Consider the following 25,163-nt stretch of genomic DNA (forward strand, 5'->3'; position numbering starts at 1 on the left):
ATCCCACACTTGACCTAGCAAAAACTTGATAGCAAAAAGAAGTTTTGAGAAAATTCGCTCTGGACCCTTTGGAAGGGTCAGGAGCGAAATTTTCATTCTTGACCAAAATCATTATTTTTTCAACTTGAAACTTCTTTGCAAGGTAGGATTTCATCTTTCATTGCCCTAGGAACAAGGTTTCATGTCCAAGAAAGGTCAAAAAAGTAGGCTAATAAGGAATTTCGCTCTGGACCCTTTGGAAGGGTCAGGAGCGAAATTCACTTTCCTGGCTAGAATCCTTCATTTTCATAACTTCCAAACATTCTCAAAGGCTAAATCATGCTCATTCTTCTTCTCATTATGTCTTGGTCATCAAGATTTGGCTAAATAAGGAAAGAAATGCCTCTTAGAGAGATTTTCGCTCTGGACCCTTTGGAAGGGTCAGGAGCGAAAATCTTAACTTGGGCTAGATTCTTCATTTCTCCCTTTCAAAACGACCTCAAGAGGCAAAGACAAGTTATTTCTCTTCCATCCACGTCATAACAAATCAAAACTTGATCTTCTTCATTGCAAAAATAAGAGCTTTTAGGAATTTCGCTCTAGACCGTTTGGAAGGGTCAGGAGCGAAATTCCAATTTTGGTCCAAAATCCTTCATTTCTCAACGCTTTCAAACACTTCAAAGGCAACAAGAATGTCCATCCTTCCTTCCAAGATACCCTGCAAATCAAAAATTAGTCAAACTTAGGAGGAAATGAGCTTTAAGAAGATTTTCGCTCTGGACCCTTTGGAAGGGTCAAGAGCGAAAATCTCATTCTAGGATAGATTACTCATTTTTCAAACTTCGAACCACTTCAAGAAGCAAACTTAGATCATTTTCCACCTGAGGAAGAAGGTTTCAAGGTCAAACAAGGTAGCAAATGGAGTTTATGATGAATTTCACTCTGGACCCTTTGGAAGGGTCAGGAGCGAAATTCTCCTTTAGGCCAAAATCTTGTTCTTCAAAATCAATCAAACTCCCTCTCAAGGCAAAAACATACCCATTCAACTCCCATCAAGACAACGCCTAGCCAAAATAAGGAGGAAAACAAGAGTTATAAAGATTTTCGCTCTGGACCCTTTGGAAGGGTCAGGAGCGAAATTCCTAATCTTGGCCAAGATCCTGACTTCATTTTCACATTTCTTCATTCAAACAAGCGTTTTTACCTTCATTCAAGCCTAGGAATGCATTAGTTCTAGGTTTGGGTCAAAGTAGAATGTCTTATGGAGAATTTTGCTCTGGACCCTTTGGAAGGGTCAGGAGCAAAATTCGCTTTGGACCCTTTGGAAGGGTCAGGAGCGAAATTTGACATTTTGGACTCTCCGTCAAGATCATTTTATGGAATATAACAATTAAGTATAAGAACTTATACTTTAAGTTATATTCCATATATACTTTTAGGATGTTTGAGAGTGGTTTCGGACCTCCAGGAGTTATATTGCAAAATCTAGTTTTTGGAGGATTCTTCAGTTTTCCAGACTTAGTCAAATTTCAGGATCAGGGCATTCCAAACTTAGCCAAATTTCAGGATCAGGGCATTCCAGACTTAGCCAAATTTCAGGGCATTTGAAGATCAGGTTGACATTCCAGACTTCATCACTCACCAACTCGACCTAACTCAGACCTTCAAGGATGATACCCACTCCCAAAGCAAGACACAATTAGCAACGAGAGCAAAACCAGGCCCTAAGGAAGACTCTCAAAGAAACCCTAATTCTGGGGCACCTACTGACTCCCCTGGCTCAAGCAAAGCCTACCATCCTATTGATCCTCTGGCGACACTCAAAATGCAAAGGCTAACAGACAAACCCTAAACACCTAGAAAGCAAACCCCAGAAAGCAAAAAAAAGTAGGGGTCCCCATTTGTAATGGGGCGATGTGTGAATACGTCACAACAGGTAGTTAGTAGAATGACCATTAAAGAAGGGTATTGGAGCAATTATGTAATGTTTCTATAATAGTCATTCAGTTAATTAGTTTAGGATCTTTCCCTTTTAGTGTTTAGATTCTTTTCAGAATGTCTCCTTTCGTGTTTCTATTCTCGAACGTTTCTGTTATGGAAAGATCCTCTTGTAATTTTCTATATAAGGAGTATTCCTCTCCTTAATTAATTACAACATCTAAATATTATTTCACTATGCCACAAGCACCCCACAAAGTAGTGTCAAACAACTTGGAATATTGATTTTGGCCAAAGACCAGCTCTGTAGTAAGAATTGGGTTTTTCTATTTTATAACCCAAAAATCGCATTTTTACAATTTAATTTAGAGCAAGGTTGAGACACCTTTCCTAACACAGTCAACCAACATAAAATGACTTATCAACAAATCCCCCACTAATATTTACACACAACACAGAAAATGTCATTATTTGAAGGATGGCATTTCTCAATATATCCACACAAAAAGATGAATTACACCACTACCAACTTATACATTACACACAAACAATATAACGCACGCCTTGTTACACTCCAATTGAAAGAAAATCCCCAACATGATTTGATACCATACTGTCTTCGCAGTACAAGGATAGCACTGTTATACAGCTACAAATCTATCCAGAAAAAGCATTAGGCTGATAACACCCATCATAGAACGTATAAAGTGGCATATGTCATATTAAATATTAATGACCCAATATAGAGTCAAGACTTGCAATTTCGTATAATTGTGAAAATTTGCAAGGTTCCCTCCACCTTACAAACATAAGAAGGCAACACTTTTAATATAATTGACAACTCCACAGTAACAGTGTTTTAGTTATTACATACATAAAAAGGAGGATCATTGATGTGACAAATAAAGAACCTACAGTTCGAGATTAACTTCAGTTGATGGTCAAAAGGTGCAGGGACAGATAAAGCACCTATAGTAGTTAAAATTGACAAAAGGAAAATATAGGAATAACAAAGTGAAATTGCTTATTAATAATGCATGTCTGATTCAGAGCTACACCTTCTTGATTTATCACAGAATTCACAACAAAATTCAAATGACTTGAATAAATGGTTCACATTGCAAGTCAAAAATGTAGTATATCTACTGAGATAGAAGTTCCTATTTGACTTGAATGGCCAGCGATACAACAATTTTGAGCCATATCAATCACCTAAGGTCTCTAATAGTATCTTATTATGCTTACTGTGTTTTCTTCATAAATGTTGGAAGCAACAATATCTATGCTTCTTACAGAGGAAAACAATTGCATGAAATTGGAACACAGAAATATGTCATTTTTGGCAAAGAAACTAACGAAAAATAAAAAGGGACGGCTAGCAAGACAGTTTGAATTGATATTACAACGGTCAACCTGGACATACAGCCTGCAACTGCGGAATTAGAGCAACAAACATTCTAAAATGGAAGTAAAAGAACTAAAAAAGAAACAGAAAAATCGCCATTGATGATAGTCAAATGGCATGAGCTCAAGTGGTATGCCAACTTTCTGATTTATGATGGATACCCATGTTCAAATCACCAGAAGACATCTTGCATGCTTAAAATGTGTAAGTAATCAACGTGTCATGAATAAAAAAATGTATAGGCTAATATGACAGCATTAATAAATTCTAAATTCCTCAACCTTTTGCTAAAAAGAATGAAATTACTTTTTGTAAGTCCTTAAAAAATATGAAACATTACATTCAAGATGGTTGTATAATATAAAATATTATGTGGATACACATTACCGAAGATAGTATGTGTTTGACTATTTCCTTAGGGGTGAGGGATGATGGGAAACAATAGTGTAAAGAACCCTGCTGGTTCTAACTGCTGATTCTGGTTTTTTTGTTTGGTATTGAAGTTTTATAATTTTTTTTGTTTTGCAAGGGTTTGATATTCAAAAAGTAATGCATATGAACTATAAAAATTAACTCACAATGCTGTAAATTCAAAGATTGCTATGAGTAATGACAGCTGCAACTATATTTATAACTTTTTATTGAAATTTGAAACCTTTACACAACATGCATACCCAGATGAGGAGGGTATCAACTGCTGATTTCAATTTTCTGCGAAAAAGCAATCCCACATGGCTCGGATTCCCTTACAATGGAATTGCTGGCACTTTGCTCTTGGTGGCTAAGTCCTCTACACTGCTGGCCGCTCTCTTCTTTGATTTTCCCACAATTTTGAGAAGCTTCCTCAGTGAAAATCGTCCCTTAATGCAAATCGCCCTTTGCTGCAGCTATGGGGATTGAAAAAGCAAATCGTACAATCCAGGAATGAAGACAAAATCCTCCTCAATCACAGCATTCAAAACCCTCTATAATTCTGATTCCAAAAAGATTAAAGAAACTCTGCGAATATGTCTCCAATCTGCACACTGATGACTTCTGGATGAAGCCAACCCTGCAAGCTATCCTCAACTGGTATTTCACAACCTCGGGCAGCTCTGACAATGAAGAATGAACGTCCTCCAATGTCCAAATCTCTGAAAATCTGCAAGAAACCCTTGTTTCTCCACAAACTCCAAAGCTCACGACAATCAAGAGAAATAATAATCAACATCATAATAATGAATCGAACTTCTTAATGCAAAGGCATATATATTCCCCAAGAAAGTTCAAATTTCTCCAATACAGCATTTTATTTCATTTAAATGAAATAATATTTCATTATCTCCAACACTTTAATAAATACTTTGGTTTAGGCTTGCATGAATTAATTAAATAATTTGGCCCCTTCCAATGATGACTTGACCCTCAACTTAAGTGAAATTATAAAGTTAAATTATAACTTTATAATAAGCCATTTAATGATTTAATATTAATTTGGCCACTAAAATCTTCACTCCCAAAATACTCAACATTTTGATTTGTCGTCTGAAACAGAAGTTCATCCTGTCTTTCCCCATGTGACCAAAAGCACTTTCTAAAAATAGAAAGGTCCCCTCTCTATGAGCTTTTGGCTTACTATAAATAGTAAGTATGGCAAACGTATAGAAAATGAATTCCAAATGATGCCAAACGAAGACCAACCCGAAGCATACTGAACACTGGAGATGATACAAACCTCAGGAGACCCTCTAACCATCCTCATTAGCCTACGAGAGTCCGAAATGATAGGCTAATCATCCAAAAATCCATGTCTGCTAAAAAGGGGACATTACAGTCAATCCCTCCTGAAATTGCTTGTCCCCAAACAATCTCGACTGCAATAAACTCCTCCACCTGGATCCCAAATGAAGAACTATGCAATGCCCCTGCTGTCACCCAACACCTACTGTAACACTAGCACATCAAGTTGAACCTACTGAATCAACTCATCCTCGCCATCAGGTGTCATTGGAGTGAGAGTCTCGAGTGGAAGCAACTCAAAACACTGATCTTGTTCACTTCCAAACTTGGCACAAAATACGTTGTCATACAAACTATCCATCACATGTGCCACTGAAGCGTGCATCTGAAATAAATCATGTACATGAGGATCAAATGTGAAACTGTATGCACTCCTCACCATGTACACTGCTGAAAACTCCTATGCGAGTCCTGTCTGAAATCCGGATGCATTGCTAGGATCCCAAACACTAAGATCAATGCTCACCTCAGGACTGGGGTCGTGAGAGCAATCAACATCTATCTCGAAGAGTAGATTATCACATTACCATGTAGTGTCTGCCTCAAACAAAGGATTGTTGACAAACTGAACAGCACCTCCATGCTGTTCCAAATCATACCATTGTGTAAAGTCTTCACCCTTTCCAGGTACCTCTTCAATGCAAGCTTCATGCCCCACACTGGTAGACTCATCTTCACAAATTCTTCCATGTGGAAGGACTGTGTATCTCCTAGGTTGGAGGATATGTCTTGTTACCACACCAATTATTTGATTCTAGAATGAAAAAATTAGTGAATTTGGGGTTTGATTAAATGTAATATGCATGCCCACAACCCCAAGGAAATATGTATTGTAAATTGGTGTATAATAATTCAATGCAAAGGTACTAATTTTCTTTGCTTGTATGAAATGCAATATATAAAAACGCCCCCACATGAAGAAGCACTACCGCTAACTTTGATATGCATTTCCTACTCCCATGAGGGCATAATTTGCTTTTTAACAACCTTTTGCTTAAAAGGTGAAAATTATTTTTTGCAAGTTATAACACGATAGGAAAAATTACATACAAGATAGTTGTCTAATATTAAATGCTATAAGTATGCACATTACTGATTGTACGTGTTTATATATTTCCTTATGGCAGAGGGTTGATGGGACACAATAGAAACATCCATAAGTCAATCTCCTTTGAAGAAGACCATAACAACAGATGGATTTTACACACCTGGTCATTGCTTAGCTCTGCATGCCCCATTTTTAGGGGGAATATCAGTAAGATGTCTTTAGGGAAATTTTTCACCAGAGTTTCCAAAGTCTTTCGATGGAGTAACCCCACCTCTGTGTCACATGGATTAGGGAATGAGTCTCATTATCACACCAATAATTTGATTTTAAAATTAAAATGGGACCTCCTTTTCATGATAAGTTGTAGATGAATTGGGGTAGAATAAATGTAACATGCATGCACATAACCCCAAAAGAAATTGTATTGTAATTTATTGCATAACAAATCAATGCAGAAGTGGTATTAAATTGCTTACTTTTTGTCTGCCCATGCACACAAGTGTCTTCCCATACAAAGATGTTACCATCATGAAAAAATTAAAACTAGGATTATGATAAACAATTTTTTTAGGCATGTCTATGGTCAAACTGTGGCATATTCCATGATAGAATCTCTCTCTTTGAACAATTGTGAATGGTTCTGACAACCTTTTGCCATACTTAAATTCTCAATATCTCCGTAACACTAGAGATATTCTTAAAGTTGTTCTTGATGATATTTGATTTCATGACATCATTTCTGGTGGATTGTAGGAAGTATATGATAGAGTATAATTATTAGCAAGAATACCACTAAGCCATAGCTGATCCTGTCATATACATTGTAGACAATAAATGGTCACGTCTATCACTTAAGTATTTATCTTAAAGTTAAGTGAATTGCTTTTTATATTTATCATATAAAGTCTCCAAGTGATGAATTACATTGCCCATAGGTGTTGTTGACAAGCCTACTTGTATGTTCTTTACTTCTTTAAGAAATACATGTATACCTAAATGTATACTTCTTAATATATGCATAAATACAAAAACGATGAAGACCTGCATGACTAATGGAAGAACTCCTATTAAGGAGTCAGGCTAGATCCCATGCTATTTCTCATTATCCATGCAACAATTCTTACCTTTGTGATAAAGAGGACAATGAGGCACCAAACTTACTTATCATCTACACATGGTGTCTGAAGCAAATGGTGAGCTACTACCATGCACTTGGACTCGAAACAAAATTTGGTGGCAACAGCCATTAGAATGGAATACCCTTGAACAGAATTGTGATTGTCAAACCCTTCTCTTAATGGTACAAGGTGGTCCAATGCACAACATCTTTATTCTCATATTCCCAGAGTTGTTTTTGTATAATTGGATGCACACAAACACACTATATCTTTGCTTAATAAGCTTCAGGTGCTTGAGAAAGCAGTTGTTAAGAATGGCTTTACCGATTCTCAATCAGTGGAAAAATGGAAAATAGATTTGGATAATTAGCCAAAGCTGTAAATCCAGAGATATCATCAATTCCTCTACTTTCCAAAAAAATATGGATGAGCAATCTATTGAATACAAATTTTAGGATATAGCAATTTTGGCGATGTGCATTGTAAAATTAACAAAAACAGAAACACAGGTTTGTGCCTAAAAGAAGACCAGATCTAAATTCCCATATATTAGCATATATGTAGGCTATGTTATATGAATCTCCATGCATTAAATGATTGCCTTAACATTTTCAATCAATGCCCCACCAGAAAAGGGGTAAATGAGAGTGGGAAAAAGAAATTCCAAAAGCAAGATAACAACCAAATACCAAGATATATATAATACCCAACCTAAAAGACAGCAATATATAAGATTGAATATACATGAGAAATTCACCTGCTTTGTGTTCCACGTAAACAATGACTGCAAATCTGCTGAGATGTTCAGTGTCAAACTAACCTGCACAGTAATAAGAGAATACTTAGATAGAATGGAATCATCTGCAGTTCTGGAAAAAACTATATCATAATTGAATTGCCTAATAGATAATGTTTTTAAGGTAATTCAAACAGATGTAAAGCAGCCTTTGGCAACATGAGGAAAAGTAATATTTAACAAGATAAAGCAGAAAACTATGCACTTTAAATTATCACACCAAGACTATTGTAATCCTGACTCCATATAATATTATAATGACATTCTTGTGATGACTTCTCAATATCCTCAACACTGCTAGCAGTCAAATGAAAAGCACATATTACATCACATTTGGGCCACTTTCTGAAGTCTTTTGTCGTTGGGACTGTCATAATGCAGAAACTTCGTTGAAACTTGTTAAGATTAAGCAAAAGGTAACAAACGCTGGATTAATTTTCTGTGAAGTAACTTATCAGGGTCATAAATGATTATAGTAATAAAAATATAGCAAAATGGACAGTTCAGAGATCTGTACCTCAATTAATAACATTGCATGTACAAAGGCCATTGCATGCCTCAAAAAAAACCACCACAATAGAACCCATGTGAACAGAATGTCATTGTGCCACTTACAATCAAAGTGTTAAACTAATGCAACATACTTAGATCTCTGCTAGATGGATGTTAAGCACCTCATTCAGCAACTGTTTTGATTATATACTTGAGGATCATTCAGCAAGATCTATGTGTACGAAAAGTAGCATAGCAAGCATTCCAAAGCTATGAATGCATATGCAATTGTTCTACACACACTTTACAATGGTAAAATATTTCAAAGACTATAACAATTTATTGTCAACAAATAATAAAATCTCTACATTATAAATACTTTTTTCTGTACCACTTTTCTGCTGTGATATAACTCTCTGATTTCTTCCAACCAATTTGATACAGAGCCAATCTCAAGGACCAGGCAATCTAGCATCACCCAAAAAATATCTATTTCATTTTCTTTGTGTTGTCTGTTCTTTTGCAGATTTTGGAGTTCAAGTAATCTACATTAAGCCTGACAATGTCTGGTTGTAAAGGTTTTGTGGTGCATGATGTTCGTTTAGAATTGACTGCCACATGAAGAGAAAGGGCCTATATGACAGACCAGTGCTTGTGCAGTAATGCACATGAAGTATTTCATTATCAGAGAAGCTATACAGTAGTGCGGAAGAAGTATTCCTCATAGGATGACATACAGTGCAAACTTTTTGAGCTTTATAAGTTCATATTTTATGATTGGAGATGGTGCAAAGATCAGCTATTCAAACTGGAGCTGCAATAATGCATTTCATCATCAGGAAACTACACAGTAACAACCAAGCAAGTATTCATCCCAGGGATGTTGTGCAGTGACACCCTTGAGCTTTATGTTTGTGTTTCATGATCTGAGATGGTGCAAGGTTGAATTATTATTATTATATGAATTGGTGTTGTTTTCCTTTACTTGGAGGATAAAAGGAATACAACTCAACTCATAGCTTGCAATGAAGAACAGGACCCACTGGAATCATTCCCAAGGTACACGTATACATGTTTGGTGATCTGGGACCATTATGATCCCTACTCAAGACCTGGTTCTAGTACAAAGCAAAATAATGCTATCCAATGCTTTGGAATTAATGAAGAGTTGTAAAATATAAGTGTTTAATAAGGCCAACATAATTTACTTTGAGCTCTTTTCCTTGAGAATCATTTAGCTAGTCAGGTTGGAGGTGAAATGATAAAAGCTTAAACAAGGATTTGAGAGCAAAAATGATTTTTTTAGGCAACAAGCCAATTAAAAGTAGGAGTCCAAGTAGTTGAGATTAATAGTCTGAAGGCACATAAGTGAGGATCTGACACTGCATTTCTTGCAATGTAAGCATAAGGACTGAAGATTGTGGTCTTACTCATGTTGCAGAATGTCTAAAACTACAGTCTGGGAACAACTTCCTAGTGAAGTTCGTTGTATTAGGCTGAAGAACATATTGGACTATAACTGTTGTGAGGCTTCAACACCATATTGTAATGACTAAAGGCTTGGTGTAATTATCATGGATGAAATAATACATCATTTTTCTATTCATGTTGCTGTGCATTTGCTTTTGTTCCACCGTTAGATTAGATCTGGGTGTTTGTTACTTTGATCTAGAGGTAGGGCTGCATGGTTCGACAGTCTTTCATTAGACCCTCCATCCATGACTTCGCCATGATTGAAAAGCCATTCCAGTCAAATTTTGATCACCAGGATCCGATTTTTCTTAGTCCTTAAACATTCTTTTAGCATTCCTTGCTATATTTAAATTCTCAAAACACATGCCTTTCATCTTCAGGTTGCTACAAAGATCAAGTCTGCATTTAAATGCAGCCTATAATTTTCATTGGTCATTTAGAATACATTATAACATGCAAAACTCTAAATATAATATACCAGATGTATCTGAATAAATGCACTTTTACTTAATGGATAAGGTTATCCGTTATAAAGAAACCATTAATTGTAACAGGTTACATTAAATATCGACCAGATACGTACACTTCAGATGAAGCCAGTATTATATGTACAGCTTAAGAGTTTCTGAGATTCCTCAGGTGCTTATAAAGTACAAAACACATTGATTTGGAAAGTAACTAATACTGGAGAACAGTTTGTAATGTCCCCTCTTTCATAGTTGGTCACTCTGATATAGAGATTCACCTATTACCCATCTACGCAAGTGAATTTAGTGAATAGGAGATGTCAGTGCTGGCATGTTGGTTCTATACTTTGCAATTGGGTGCTAGGAAGTGTTATTATTTGAGAATAACATGTTATTTTAATATAAAGACACTTATTCTAAAAATAGAAAAAGATTAATTAAAGTGACTATATAAAGTAAAGTGCAAACTTAAATTAAATATTTAAAAGGCACCCCATGGGACGCACCCCTGGGCATAATGTTGTTTCAAAGGTGGGCAGTCAATGATGAATAAGACCCTCAAGTTGGGCGAACTTGCTAGGAGAATATTTTATTTAATAAATTTTCATTAAAATAAAGCATGAGAACCCTAAATGGTATGATTAGGGTTGGAGAGCAATAAAGCAACAAGAGGGGTCTTCTTTATGGCATCTTGATTTCAATTTTGCATCAGCAAGTTGAGAATTGAGCTCAGGAGATGATTTTCAGCAGCATATGAGTCTTCTGGGAACAAAAACTCCTTGAAGGCAGGTGAATTGGACGAAAACCCAATCCACAGGAGAGAGGGATTCACACAAAATTCCTATTGGTGTTTTAGTAGATACTTATTTCAGCGAATTTCAGATCTGATTGCAGAATTTGGTGAGCTTGCATTCATCCTAGGATAGCCATTTAACTCCTCAAGCCAGCCGTACCTTTCCCATTGCTGATCGTACAGGTTGCAAGAGTTGGTCGTACCAGCTCAGTTTGGGGTTGGATCTTGTATGAACTTGATTGTTAGCATCGTCTCTCAAAGAATTGATGGTTTCAGCAAGCATCAAGAGCTGATTTTGATTTAAATTGTGGTTTTTGTTAGTAAATTGAATAATCTAACTTGGGAGCCAAGTGTGGGAGTCAATAGTTCTCCAGTATTTGCTTTGGTAATTGTTGTACGAGTGAATAAAACCATTTGAAGCTATCTTTGCCAGTTGGGAGCTCATAGTTCATGTTATTCTGATTTTATTTAATAAAACCCTCTCTTGACAATGCGTTGGACTCCTGGTATGCAATTTGTTGTCATGGTGAATTAGATTTCTTGAATCTGAATAATTAATATATTGTTTTTCCAAAATCAGAATTCTGGAATTAATTATCAGTCAATTTTAGTTATGTATTTTGAGTTCAAAAGTTGTGGTTCATTGGCATTGTTTATGATTAAACCCTATACAATCCATTGGCATCAAAATCTGAAACACAAAACTCAGTGAACAAGCCTAAAACTTTCAATCAGTAGCGTAAAAATCAGAAAAATTTCAGTATAACCTGGTTGGGGATCTTTCAATGGTATCAGAGCTATGATACTTCCAGCTTGAGGGTCCTTTGATTAATTCTATGCATCCGGGAAGAACCAGACCTTACAGATACTATACATGCAGAAGAGCACAGGGGCACATGAATTTTGACATGGGTGATATACCTAATGGTAATAGGAGTCCTCAGCAAGAGGAAAGACAAAACCATCCTGATCCTTGATGAGTTACTGAAAATTTTGGCTCATTCACGACCGAGGATTGTGCAGGCACTAGACAAACTTCAGGATACTCTGGATAGATTAGACCTGAATCGTCACAGGGATAGGCGTGACAGACATGACAGGTCTGTTTCAGCTGCAGGGAGTCGTGGCAATAGTAGAGATCCTTCATCATTGGGTGGTGCATCTATTTCTCCTAGGAATGACAGGGCTCATACACAGACAGTAGACAGACCCATTCAGCCTCGTTTTCCTCCTAGGGACAAGCCACTGCCAGTTGACCCACAGGAGGGCATTGAGTTTCAAGACATGGTTATGGCGGCTAATGAGTGGGCACGCCTCCCAGAGCATTTTGGAGGTCCCTTCCCTTTACATCAGTGATGTATGCAACGCGCAACACAGAGACAGTATGAGGAACCATAATGACAGATGGCCTAAACAGCAAGAGAACAGTGATCTTAAGCAAGCCACCAGTAAGCTCACTTTATCTTCCTTCGATTGCATTGGGAAGATCAGTGCACGAGCCTAGGTGCACAAACTAAATATTTACCTATTACTTAAGCCAATGTCAAAGGACAAGGCCATACAGTTTGCAGCGTTACATCTGGAGGGCATGGCTTATGACTGGCAGCACCATGGTTTGGTTACCCAAAACCATGGACTTATTCATTCCTATATGGAGTTTACTAAGCAGTTGATTGCCAGATTTGACCATAAGGATGTTGAGTTGTATTACAAAGACCTTGCACTACTGCGACTGACTGGCCATGTTGAGACTTATATTAATGAGTTTCAACATATTGCTGTTATGGTTCCAGAGATGCCTGACAGAAGCATGACGATGTTATTTATCGAGGGTTTACACGACAAGTTACGGGGATCGGTCAAGGCTCTTCAGCCTAGGACCCTACATGAGGCTATTCAGACTACTCTGAACCTTGAGACTACATCGCCACCCACTGCTACGCACAATTTTTTTGATGAGAGACTAGTTGCTAGACGTGGATTGCAAGCTGAGGACTTTGGTGGTTTGAGTGTGACAGTGGCAGATGGCTTTGCTATGAAATGCATCAGGTGGGTCCCACAGCTGAGTATACAGATGGATGACTATACTTTGACCGATGACTTCTACGGTGTAGGTCTTGGTGAGATTGACGCAATGCTTGGCATCTAGTGGCTACAGTCACTTGGTATATATGTTCAGGACTTCAGGAGGGTGGACTTGGAGTTTAAGGCGGATGGCATGAAGGTGGTATTGAAGGCAGTTTATGGCGATGGGCCTATGGTAGTCTCAGCAAGCAGGATGGAGTCACTTTTTAGACATGGTGATGTTACTTGGGCGACACAGTGTTTCATTTAGTCCAAGACACCACCTTCTCCTGATGAGCAGCCATTTCACATTGATGTCCAGACAGTGTTGGACAAGCATAGTGTTGTTTTTGGTGATATTCCTCCTGGAAGACCTCCTGATTGTGCTTTTGAGCATGTGATAGAGCTATAGGAGGGCGCTAAGCCCGTCATCACTACTCCCTATTGTCATCCTAAGGCCTTTAAGGTTGAGATTTAGAAGACTATTAGGGAGCTATTGGATATGGGGTTCATCAAGCCTAGTTCTAGCCCATTTGCTTCTTTTGCGGTGTTGGTGAAGAAGGATGGCACTATGCATATGTGCATAGACTACCATGCACTGAATAAGAAAACGATCAAGAACAAGTATCTGATTCCGCCCATAGATGAGTTACTAGATGAGCTTCATGGGGCAGTGTACTTTTCGAAGATTGATCTTCACTCAGGATATCATCAAATTCGTGTCCATGAGGAGGACATCCATAAGACAGCATTCAAATGTCACTACGGGCACTATGAGTTCTTGGTGATGTCGTTTGGTCTCACTAACAACACTCGCTACATTTTGGTCATGTATGAATCATATATTTAATAAGCAAGTGCGTAGGTATGTGCTAGTGTTTTTTGATGACATACTGATATACAGCAGGACTTGGGAGAAACACTTGAGGCATTTGGATGAGGTTCTTGATATCATGGGGGTGCAGTCTCTGTTTGCCAAGATGTCCAAATGCGAGTTTGGACTAACAGAGATATAGGGCGTGTGACTTGTGGTGATGGAGTGAAGGTCCATCAAGAGAAAATACAGGCGATACTTGATTGGCCACCACCTAGGAATATTTCAGAGTTGTTGGGTTTCCTAGGATTATGTGCATATTACAGGAGGTTTGTGAAGGGTTATTCACAACTTGCAGCTCCTCTGCCAAATCTCACACAGAAGGGTGCCTTTAGATGGACAGATGAGGCACAGATTGTATTTGACAAGCGCAAGTAGGTACGTGTCTAGTTTTAGCTCTTCTAGACTTCTCTTAGCCCTTTGTTCTAGAGTGTGATGTATCAGGAGAGGGCCTGGGTGTGGTCCTTATGCAAAACCGCCATCCCATTGCCTATGAGAGCAAGAAATTGAAGGATAATGAAAGACTGTACTCCACCTATGATAAGGAGATGCTCACCATGATGCATGCTTTGGCAAAGTTTCGGCAGTATTTAGTGGGTGAGAAGTTTGTGGTGAGGACCAACCACAATAGCTTGAAATACTTCTTGGAGCAGAAAGAACTAAGTGAGTGCCAACAAAAATGGGTCAGCGAAATTCAAGCATATGACTTTGACATTGAGTATGTCAAAGGGAAGAAGAACATTGTTGTTGATGCACTTTCCAAGAGGCCTTCAGTTGCTACTCTATTCTCCTTGAGTAAGATTTCAGCTGATTGGAAGTATCAACTTTTAGTTGAGTATTCCAAAAATCACTTTGTATGCGAGATTATGGATGGACAGATTCAAGATGACAAGTACACAGTGATTGACAATGTGACATACTATAAGAACAGAATTTACTTAGTCCCTAGATCGAAATTGAAGGATAATATTCTATGAACCATTCATGACACACCATTAGTAGAACATCCTAGTTACTTCAAGACATACAAACAGGTACAAGAGAGATTCTCCTGGAAGGGTCTCAAGGATGATGTCTTGCACTATGTTTGTGAGTGTGTGACTTTTCAACAAAACAAGTCAGAGCATACTTTCCCAGCTAGTCTTCTGCAGCCATTGCCTATTCCGGAGCAGAAATTGGAGAGTATATCGATGGATTTTATCACTAGTCTTCCGAGTGTCCAGGGGAAGGACTGTATTTATGTGATGGTGGATAGATTGACAAAATTTGCACACTTTTTTGCCATTGCAGCCGACTACAACTTCACAGGTGCCAGAGGTATTTTTTCGTGAGGTGTTCTGACTCCATGGACTTCCCAGGACCATTGTTAGGGATCGGGATAGCATATTCGTGGGTATATTTTGGCAGGAGCTATTCCGACTTGCGCGTACAGAGTTGACCCCTAGCACCAGTTACCACCCTTAGACAGATGGTCATAGAGAGGTAGTCAACAAATGGGTTAAGTGATATTTGCATAATTAAGTTTCAGGTCAGCAAAGTGCCTAGAGCTCGAGACTGACTTCAAGACAATCAGGATATCCTTAAGGCACTTAAGGATAACATTCATCATGCCCATAATCAGCGGAAGTTGTATGCAAATCAGCATCAAATTGAGAGGTCATTTGAGGTCGGAGATATGGTCTTCTTGTGCTCACAACCCTACAGGTAGAGTACACTTAAGAAGACTGGGGCAGAGAAACTTAAGCCTCGATTTTATGGTCCATACAGGATATTGAGGAGGATTGGAGAGGTAGCATACGAGCTTAAGTTACCTTCAAAGAGTAAGATACACAATATCTTTCACGTATCTTGCTTGAAGAAGGCTTTGGGACAGCATGTGATCTCATCACCAGATTTGCCACCATTGGATGAGGAGAACCGACTGATTCTGATTCCTGGAGAGATTCTTGATATGAGGGAGAGGAGATTGAGGAGCAGAGTGATCAAGGAATACTTGGTGCGTTGGAAGGACTTGCCTATAGAGGATGCCACGTGGGAAGGAGAGATGATACTTTAGCATCCAACTTTGCAATTGCTTTAGGGCAAGCAATTCCGAGAAGGGAGGACTGTAACATCCCCTCTTTCCTAGTTGTTCATTCAGACACAGAGATTCATCTTCTACCCATCTCCGCAAGCGAATTCAATGAATAGGAGATGTTAGTGATGGCATGTGGGGTCTATACTTTGCAATTAGGTGCTAGGAAGTGTTATTATTTGAGAATATAATCTTATTTTAATATAAAGTCACTTTTTGTAAAAATAGAAGAAGATTAATTAAAGTAACTTTATAAAGTGCAAAGTTGAATTAAATATTTAAAAACGCACCCCTAGGCATAATGTTGTTTTAAAAGGTGGGCAAAGTTAATGATGAATAAGATCCTCAAGTTGGGAGAACTTGCTAGGAGAATATTTTATTTGATAAATTTCATTAAAATAAAGCATGAAAACCCTAAATGGTACGATTAGGGTTGGTGAGCAATAAAACAACAAGAGGGGTCTTCTTTTTGGCATCTTGATTTCATTTTTACATTAGCAAATTGAGAATTGAGCTCTGGAGATGATTTTCAGCAACATATGAGTCTTCTACGAATAAAAACTCCTTGAAGGCAAGTCAATTGGACGAAACCCCAATCCATAGGAGAGAGGGATTCACACAGAATTCCTATTGGTGCTTTAGTAGATACTTATTTCAGAGAATTTCAGATCTGATTGCAGAATTTGGTGAGCTTATGTCCCTCCTAGGGCAACCATTTAACTCCTCAAGCCAGTCGTTCCTTTCCCATTGGTGGTCGTACCTTTCAGCAGGCTCCTGGTTGCAAGTGTTGGTCGTGCCAACTCAGTTTGGGGTTGGATCTTGTATGAACTTCATTGTTAGCATCATCTCTCAAAGAATTGATGGTTTCAATGGGCGTCGAGATCTCATTTTGATTCAAATTATGGTTTTTGTTAGTCAATTGAATAATCCAACCTGGGAGCCAAGTGTGGGAGTCAATAATTATCCAGTATTTGTTTTTGGTAATTGTTGTAGGAGTGAATAAAAACCATTTGGATCTATTTATGGCAATTGGGAGCTCATGGTTCATGTTATTCTTATTTTCTTTAATAAAACCCTCTCTTGGCAAGGCATTGGACTCTTGGTATGCAATTTGTTGTCCTGGTGTGTTAGATTTCTTGAATTTGAAAAATTAATATATTTGTTGACATGGCTAAAATCGTATTACTACAACTCTATCCGGCCAAAGAAGAATAGAATATTCTAGCTAAGTATCCTATGCTCTCTTGAAATAAGGGATCCCTAATGCTGTTTTTTAATTGATCAACGGGGACGACCTCAAGGTTCCAACTGTCAGTCCATGACTGCAGGATAACTCAATTGTTTGATGTGTTTTGCTGGAAACACCAAGGGGACTTACATGGTTAGATAAAATCCGTTTCGTTGTATGGGTTCCCTAAGACTCTACAGTCTTGACTTCATCGAATTTCTCTTTAACATGATGTTGTTTTGGACTTCAACTTTCTGATAAAAAAGGGGGAAAAAGAGGGGAAAAGTGAGATAAAGCATCTAATCAATCTATCTAAGACAATATATTCAGGAAAATAGACTTAAACCTTCAAAAAACTAGATTCAACTTTACTAGCTAATAAAGCACAATTATGTAAAACCTGACACAATCTTCAAGGAGAGTTAGATTTTCATGCTATTAAACATAAATGTAGAACTTTTACATCCATCCATTTAATATTTAACAACTGAACTAACATGTAAGTGCGTACAGACTAACCACGTTGGGGGAACGACAATCAGTCAATGCTTAATGGTATGAACTCCAAGGTTTCTATCAAATACTAACCTAAAAATACTATCTGAAAACAAAATACTTGACATGAAAATTAAATAGTGAAGAAGGAGACCATGCACTCACATGAAAATAACACTGCTTTAACTTCCATTAAATCTATATAAAATTTGCCAGAGTTTCAACAACAATCTTAGAACTTCTTACAAAAAGAGGGAAAAACAGTCCCTTATATAGATTTCCAAAATTGGATGAATGGCCCACATTTAATCTTACAAGTGGCCCAAATCCATCCTCTAAGGCATGGCTGCCCATACCTATTAATGAGGAACAAATATCCCCCTACCAACTATCAGCTAACTAATAACTACCCAACATAAAGCTACTCCCCAAAAAGTGCACTTGGATGGAGTTCAAAATCTGCAATGAACTTGGGTAGTTGAAAAGAAATAACTAACTATAGGAATGCACTTTCTCTTTTCCTGGGGTAGACTCTTTTACCAAAAATTCAACTTCCCCTTGCAAGTAATCTTTCCAAATGTCCCTGTTTGTTGCGCGCTCTGCCCGAACATATTCCTAAAACTTCATGCAAACCGGCAACAATTCCCTATTAGGAGGAATGGGAGGATTACACATTTTGAACTGAATGCCCTCTAGATGGATATCCACTACCCTCAGTCGCTCACGCCAGTCTGATTGATGAGCTTCAAAACGCAGTATATCTGCATGCAGCTTGCTGATGAATTCTCTGTCCTCTGCGGAGTATGTAGTTTTATCGGTTCTCAACCTGTCATTACATCGTGACACTACATCGTCACCTTCCATGTCATCTTTCCATTGAGTGACCAATGCTCTGAGGATATTTTCACCGATACTCTCAACGCCAAACAAGGCTTCCTCGCACTCCTGAATTTTCTTGATTGTGTCTGCCATGTCATTCTTCATGTTGACAATCCAATACCATTCCTTAAAGGTGCTAATACTATAGGGATCTAGGATTGTCTGCAGCACGGGAATTCGAACGTGAGTCCAAAAGAGAGCTCTCATGAGGGGTAGAGCTATGCTAATAATCTCCTGGATTTTGGCGTACTCTCTCTCTACCTCCACCATCTTTAGGCGGGTCGACTGTATATTGATTGCTACATCAAATACATCTTTGAAGATTCTCTTCCCTCTTGTTTTAATGCTTTGGATCCAATCTCTAACTGCTTTGGCGGTGTCATGCACTCCTTCAAACTCTGTTGTAGTTTTTTGTGCCAACGCCAAAGGGGGAATGTGAGACTCAACAGCATGTTGTAATGGCCTTAGCAAGTGATCTATGTATCCCTCGGCCTGTTGGGCACGAGCTCGATACACATCCCGTTCAACAGCCATCTCATCCAATTGCCTTAACATGTTTTGAACAAAGCCCTTGAACTCTTCTCTCTCCTGTACCTTGGTTGCCTTCCCTAGCGGGATAGAGGTGATGCTATAATCAGCCAATGCGACCTATTCTACTGGTTTGTCTTTGGGCGGAGCAGCAATATGAATCGTTTGATTCCTCTATTCATCCTTGGTGATCCTAGAGTAGGTTCTTGGATTCTTCTTTTCTTTGGCTCGTGATTCTCCTATCCGAGAGAATATGTCCTCTAGGTGGATTGGGACTTGATAGCTGCTTTTCGTTGTGCCCGAGCTATCAACCAGTCGTGAGAGATGGTTTGTCCTGATGTAACCACCAACTCCCCACCTTGTCCTCTAGATGTCTCAACCAACTCGCTGCCTATCTGTGGCTGATCAGATGTAGAAGGTGGGTTAGGCGCTATATCTAGTCCTTTACTCACGGTTGAGTTTTCTCCCACCTCACTGAGCAACCGATGTGTAGCTTCTAATAGCGGTTGCTCTTCAGACTTACTGGGTTCTTGGGTTCTATCTTCTTCCTTTTCTCCCTCAACTGTGGTGTTATCTTTGTTGTCACCTTCGTCCTGCTGTACCTCATGTCTACTCCCCTATGTGAGCTCTTGTCTGTCAATCTCCTTATCTAGCACAATTTCTCCATCTTCGACCCGATTTTCAGGTCTCTCCAAACTAATGATCTGTGTCTCTATTTCTTGCTCACTTTGCATCTGCAGATCATTCGTCTCTAGTGCAATTGAATCATTCTGTGAAGGTGGGGTAGGTAGATAATCAAGCTCGACTACATCATCATCCGAACTGAGATCCTTGGACGAGGTAGTGACTTTTGGCCTCCTAATTGGTATATTTTCCCTTTTTGTTCTCTTTGATGTCCGGGTTCCCCTGTTGGCCTTTGCCTTCTTTCTTTTCTTCTCAGGTTTTTCAACCTCTTCTTCCCTTGGCGCACTTGACACTCCTTCATCCTCTGAAGAATGGGAATCAAGATTGCCCATCATATTATAGAAGAACTGAGTCCCTTCATGAGTTAGCCTTTCTATCTGTTGGGATAGCCAGTTGTCTGTATATCTCCTAGCACCTTCCAAGATGAACTCCAAGTCTCTGATCGGGTCCTGGGCCCAGTTAATGGCTGGTGTTAGGTCTTTGGCTACCTCATAATCTTGACTCTGCAGGCAATCTCCATAATCAACTACCTGATCTGGGACCCGGCAGTACTCAAAATCTCTCATTTGCTGAACATTCAACCTTGAGTATTCCCGCCGACGGACCTCAAAGTCATCTAGGCAATTAGCCCAGTAGTTCTCTATGGATGCCTTACCCTTGTAATGTCTGCCATAGGCCTTCTTTCCTAGCCCAGCGAGGTAGAAGTATTTCCTAGGGAGATGCTCTTGCAAGCAAGATGTTGCTAATTCATCAAAGGATTCCTTGACCTGCACGGAGTTTTTGAAATACACATCATTCTTCCCTATGACCATTGCAAATGTGAACCCTGACTGCCTCTTCTCTCTGAGTATATATCCTATTGGATGCGCCTGTCTTGCAACTTCCATGAGGACCATTCTGTCTGATGGATAACGAGGAAGTCGGTATTGTGTTCCCTCAAAGCCTGAGATTCTGATGTAGGAAAAGCGAGGGAACTAGATGAACCACGCCCCGTATTTCCCTATCAATGCGGTAGCCTGTTTTGACAGCCTTATGTGTAATCCCCCCTACATCATCCTAACCATGCACATTGTGAATGCATCATTCATGCGCTTATACTGGCTGATTGCATAAGCAATGTTGTTTTTCTCCCTCTGAGCTATGTTATAATAATGCAATTGGGGGTAGTAGTCATATACCTTCACCTGATTGGGTCCATTCCCGATTTCACCCTTTCGGATTAACCCTAGCAGTTGTTGATGCCTAGCGAACATATAGACTAAGTAGGAGGTCATGGTGAAGTATTTCTTCTCCTCAAGCTCCACTAGCTGTGTGTGAATGTTATCCCTAATGATCTGAGCCCAGTCAAACTTAGCCTTTCCATTTGTTACATCCCACTTGTGCCCTAGTTGATTTTGTGCAGTATTTATGTCCCGATACATGTTAACCCTAGTGCATTTTGATATACTCGTATGATGTATAATGTGCCTAGTTTTATGCTTTAAATGATGGATTTGTTCAGATGATTATGCATATGTGAATAATGATAATTATGCTTTCTATGCTAATTTGATGTACTTTGATTTAGTAAATTGATGAATTGCAGTTAACAATATGATATCATCTTTCACTTTTATCATGATTTATTAATTGTCAGAACTAGACAAGATTGGATCTAACCGATTTCTATGGGCCAAGTGTGTGCAGGAGACCGTCGTCCTCCACGAAAGGAGGGAAAGTATCATCAGGTCGGGAGGTGAAAGGAAGGAAAGGACTCAGTGCCATTTGAAAACCCTAACCTAAGCCAAGTAAACCTATGTTGATCTTGTCAGACCTTGTTGGCCAGTGCACTAGGTAACCTGGTAGGTCAGTATAGAGAATTTAGGGTTTGTCACTTCTCGTGATAATTATTAATTATTAATATTAATTAATTATTTTATTAATTATTAATCAAGTTGGTTGGACTAATGTTCTTTTATTATATATATATATATATATATATATATATATATATATATATATATATCCTATACGAGTACCTGGGTACGGGAGTACGTATACATGGTCGTATACGTACTACCGCAGTCAGGTATTCGTACTACCGCAGTCAGGTATTCGTAGGGAGTATAGGTCACTTATATGTAAATATAAATAAATATGTATATTAAATTAATTTGCAATTGTATGGCAATATTTATTTTTTAATTAAAATCAAATTATTTTTTGCCAACTTTAATTGGCATCTCTATTATCAAGTGAGGGTTATGTGAAAGGGAGATATGAAGTTCACCCCTCTTTAAGTTGCAAGTGTTGACTTAAATATATTATGGCAATGGTGAGGAATATAAGTTTTAAATTAAATCATATTTCATTGCTTCACATGCCTTATGATTTTATCGGGAACAAAAGAGGTTTATAAAAAATAAAATAAAGAAAATTTAAAACAGGTTATATTGCCAAACCTTTATGCATAAGATATCAGACTTTTGCTAGAATAAAACAAAAAGCTTAATGAGAAAACACGGGGGGGATTATTTTTGGAAGGGAAGATATTTTATTTTCTTTGGGGGGTACATTTAGGTGAGGATTGGAAGCTTCTCATGGAAGCTAAAATGCAGATCACGGGAAACATGAAGCATGCCTACATGACTCATTGGGCGGTTTGGAGAATCCCGCCTGGTATTAGGGCGTGGGAATGAGTATAACATTTTGGCATACTTAAGCAGAGGGGGAAAGAGCGAAGTTTATTATTATTACGGCTGGCTTTTGGAAAACGGCGGAGAACAAGGGTTTTGATGTGTGTTTTCTGTCATTATCAGCTCTGCTATTTCGCACTTCAGAGGGTTCTTAGTTGTGATACTTCTTTTCACAGGTCATACTATCTCCCAAGCTTGCGATTTTCTCTTCTTCTTACCATTATTTTGTTTCTCAGTTGGAAATAGAAGGAAGAAAGGCATAAATGCGTTTGTGGTTGTAAATTACTAAAAGTTTGGAAAATTTCATGGAATTTCTTATGGGTTGGAAACCCTTCTGCGTTTTTATGAAACATAATGTTATTATTTCAGTTCTTAGCAAATAACATCCAGTTTGAAGTTAGTCAATGAATTTTTGAGTAGGGTTTCAAGTAGTTTGTAAAAGAAATAAGAAAGGAGGTATACATACATATATATTTGCTTATATAAATGGGAATATATACACAAATATGTATGTAAAGATGCTTGCGGGTCTGAGATTTACTATTTTATCCCTTTTAAACATGTTTAAGAAGAGAGAAAATGAATTAAAAACTTATACCTCTGTTTGATGAGGGTTAAACTTGTGTAAAAAGAAAATACATGTCTATTTTCTGCAGTGGAATATTAAGGATGGTATGAGTGAATGTCATTACTTCTTACTTGTATAACTATAAAGTGCATACTTATATGTAAATATATATATGTGTGTGTGTGTGTGTGTGTGTGTGTTGTATGTAGAAGCATAACCTTGAGAGGGCAATTTATTTTGAAAAGGCAAGACATCTCTATCATGATAATACTGCTGTTACCTTTCTAAACAAGGAAGTTAAATCTTCAGCAGCCTCGTTAGAATAACTGAAACCAAACAGCAAACTGCTGGTCTATTAAATAGATTCACTTGCATACCGCAGTTAAACTACAGACTGAAATAAATCTTACCCACAGAATCTTTGCTCTTCATGAAATTTAAGTCAGTGTGACACAAAGGATAAGGCCATTGTTAATTTTGTCTAAAGTAAATTAAGCGGTAAACCTTAGACACCAAGAATACTCATTGTGCCTGTGAAGGTGCGGATACAGGTGCGCGAATGTACCATACTTGGGCATATACCGGCAAGTATGTACCAGTGTGATTATAACTGGTAATACTTGACGTATACGCAAAGGTAATTGTACTCACGTGTCCGTGTATGCGTATCTTAACATGCACTGGTAAGTATATTCCGACATAACGGTGCAGATTTGTATCATTCCAAGGGAGTTCTTTTCTGAGTCAACCTAATGAAGATTATGACCTCTTAACTAAGCTTTCAGAACTTTCTTAAACTAAGATGACAAGACAGCCCTTAGATAAATTTATTTTATTAAGATCAACCTTTGTAGAATAAGGGAATTTACCTATACCCTAGCCTAGGAAGGCAATGGGTGGAAGAGCGTGATTGTACATGATGCAATTAGCATCATCATTGGGAGGTTACTCTCAAGAGGTCGGACAGCAGAGACATGTCCGGCAAGTTATAATCCATACTTAGGAATTGTACGTACAATTGGTGGCTCTTATGCCCCCTAATTTCCCAAGCCAGGGATTCAGTTGATACATTTTAAAAACATTGGAGTTAGAGTGAGGAAGAAATTGTTGATAACACTTGGAATACTTAAAACTGTATCCTTTGAATGCTAACACAAAAGTTGGGCCTTAGTTTTCCCTTTTGAGTTCAGTTGAACTCCTAAAACCTAGACTTATTGCCGAGAAGGGTGAGATCATTGACAACGCGTAAATTTGTGCTTACAGTGTAAAACCTTGGCCAAGGTGGTGATGCGTAATGCATGCACTAGTCTGATCTTTAGCACCAGACACACCCCTAGTCAAAGCATCATAATAGTAGGGAGTTACCCTTAGTGTATGACCGACTAAGAGTGTAGGTCCTAACACCAAGTCTCAGATGGCATTGAGTTCTCTTTTTCCTTTACCTCCCTGCGAAGGGTCGGGTCAATCCAGAAGGATATGGCACGGGGGACTAGATAGTCCGTGGTTGGGCGGAAAAGCGCCCTAATGATACTTTCCCTCCTCACCAGTATCATGACAAAGTTTGAAGTTCAAAATTTAGCATCAGTTGAAAACTACTCTCTAAACCCTATCTCTCTTTAATTTCATGCAAGTTATTTATTTCTTAAAATCTTCATGTATGCTTAATTTTTAGTTCAATGTACTTAATCTTTTAGTTATCGTTATTCATGTTCCTGTTTTGAATATATAAAAAAAAAAATCCTTCTTGCTATGTTTATGTTAACGGCTATATTTGCAATGGTTAGATTATTTGAATTGATATCTCTT

The 25,163-nt window shown here is 38.3% G+C and overlaps 1 protein-coding gene across 1 annotated transcript in view; it reads right to left on the reverse strand.

Moving 5' to 3' along the window:
• LOC131040741 (signal peptidase complex subunit 3B) overlaps positions 1-25,163 on the reverse strand; it is a 107,211-nt gene that overhangs the window by 71,911 nt on the left and 10,137 nt on the right. The window contains exon 3 of the mRNA XM_057973693.2: positions 8,025-8,087. Coding sequence (XP_057829676.2) covers positions 8,025-8,087 — 63 coding nt within the window. The remainder of the gene's footprint in view (positions 1-8,024; positions 8,088-25,163) is intronic.

The sequence above is a fragment of the Cryptomeria japonica genome, chromosome 5 (genome assembly GCF_030272615.1).
Source record: "Cryptomeria japonica chromosome 5, Sugi_1.0, whole genome shotgun sequence".
Lineage (NCBI taxonomy): Eukaryota > Viridiplantae > Streptophyta > Pinopsida > Cupressales > Cupressaceae > Cryptomeria > Cryptomeria japonica.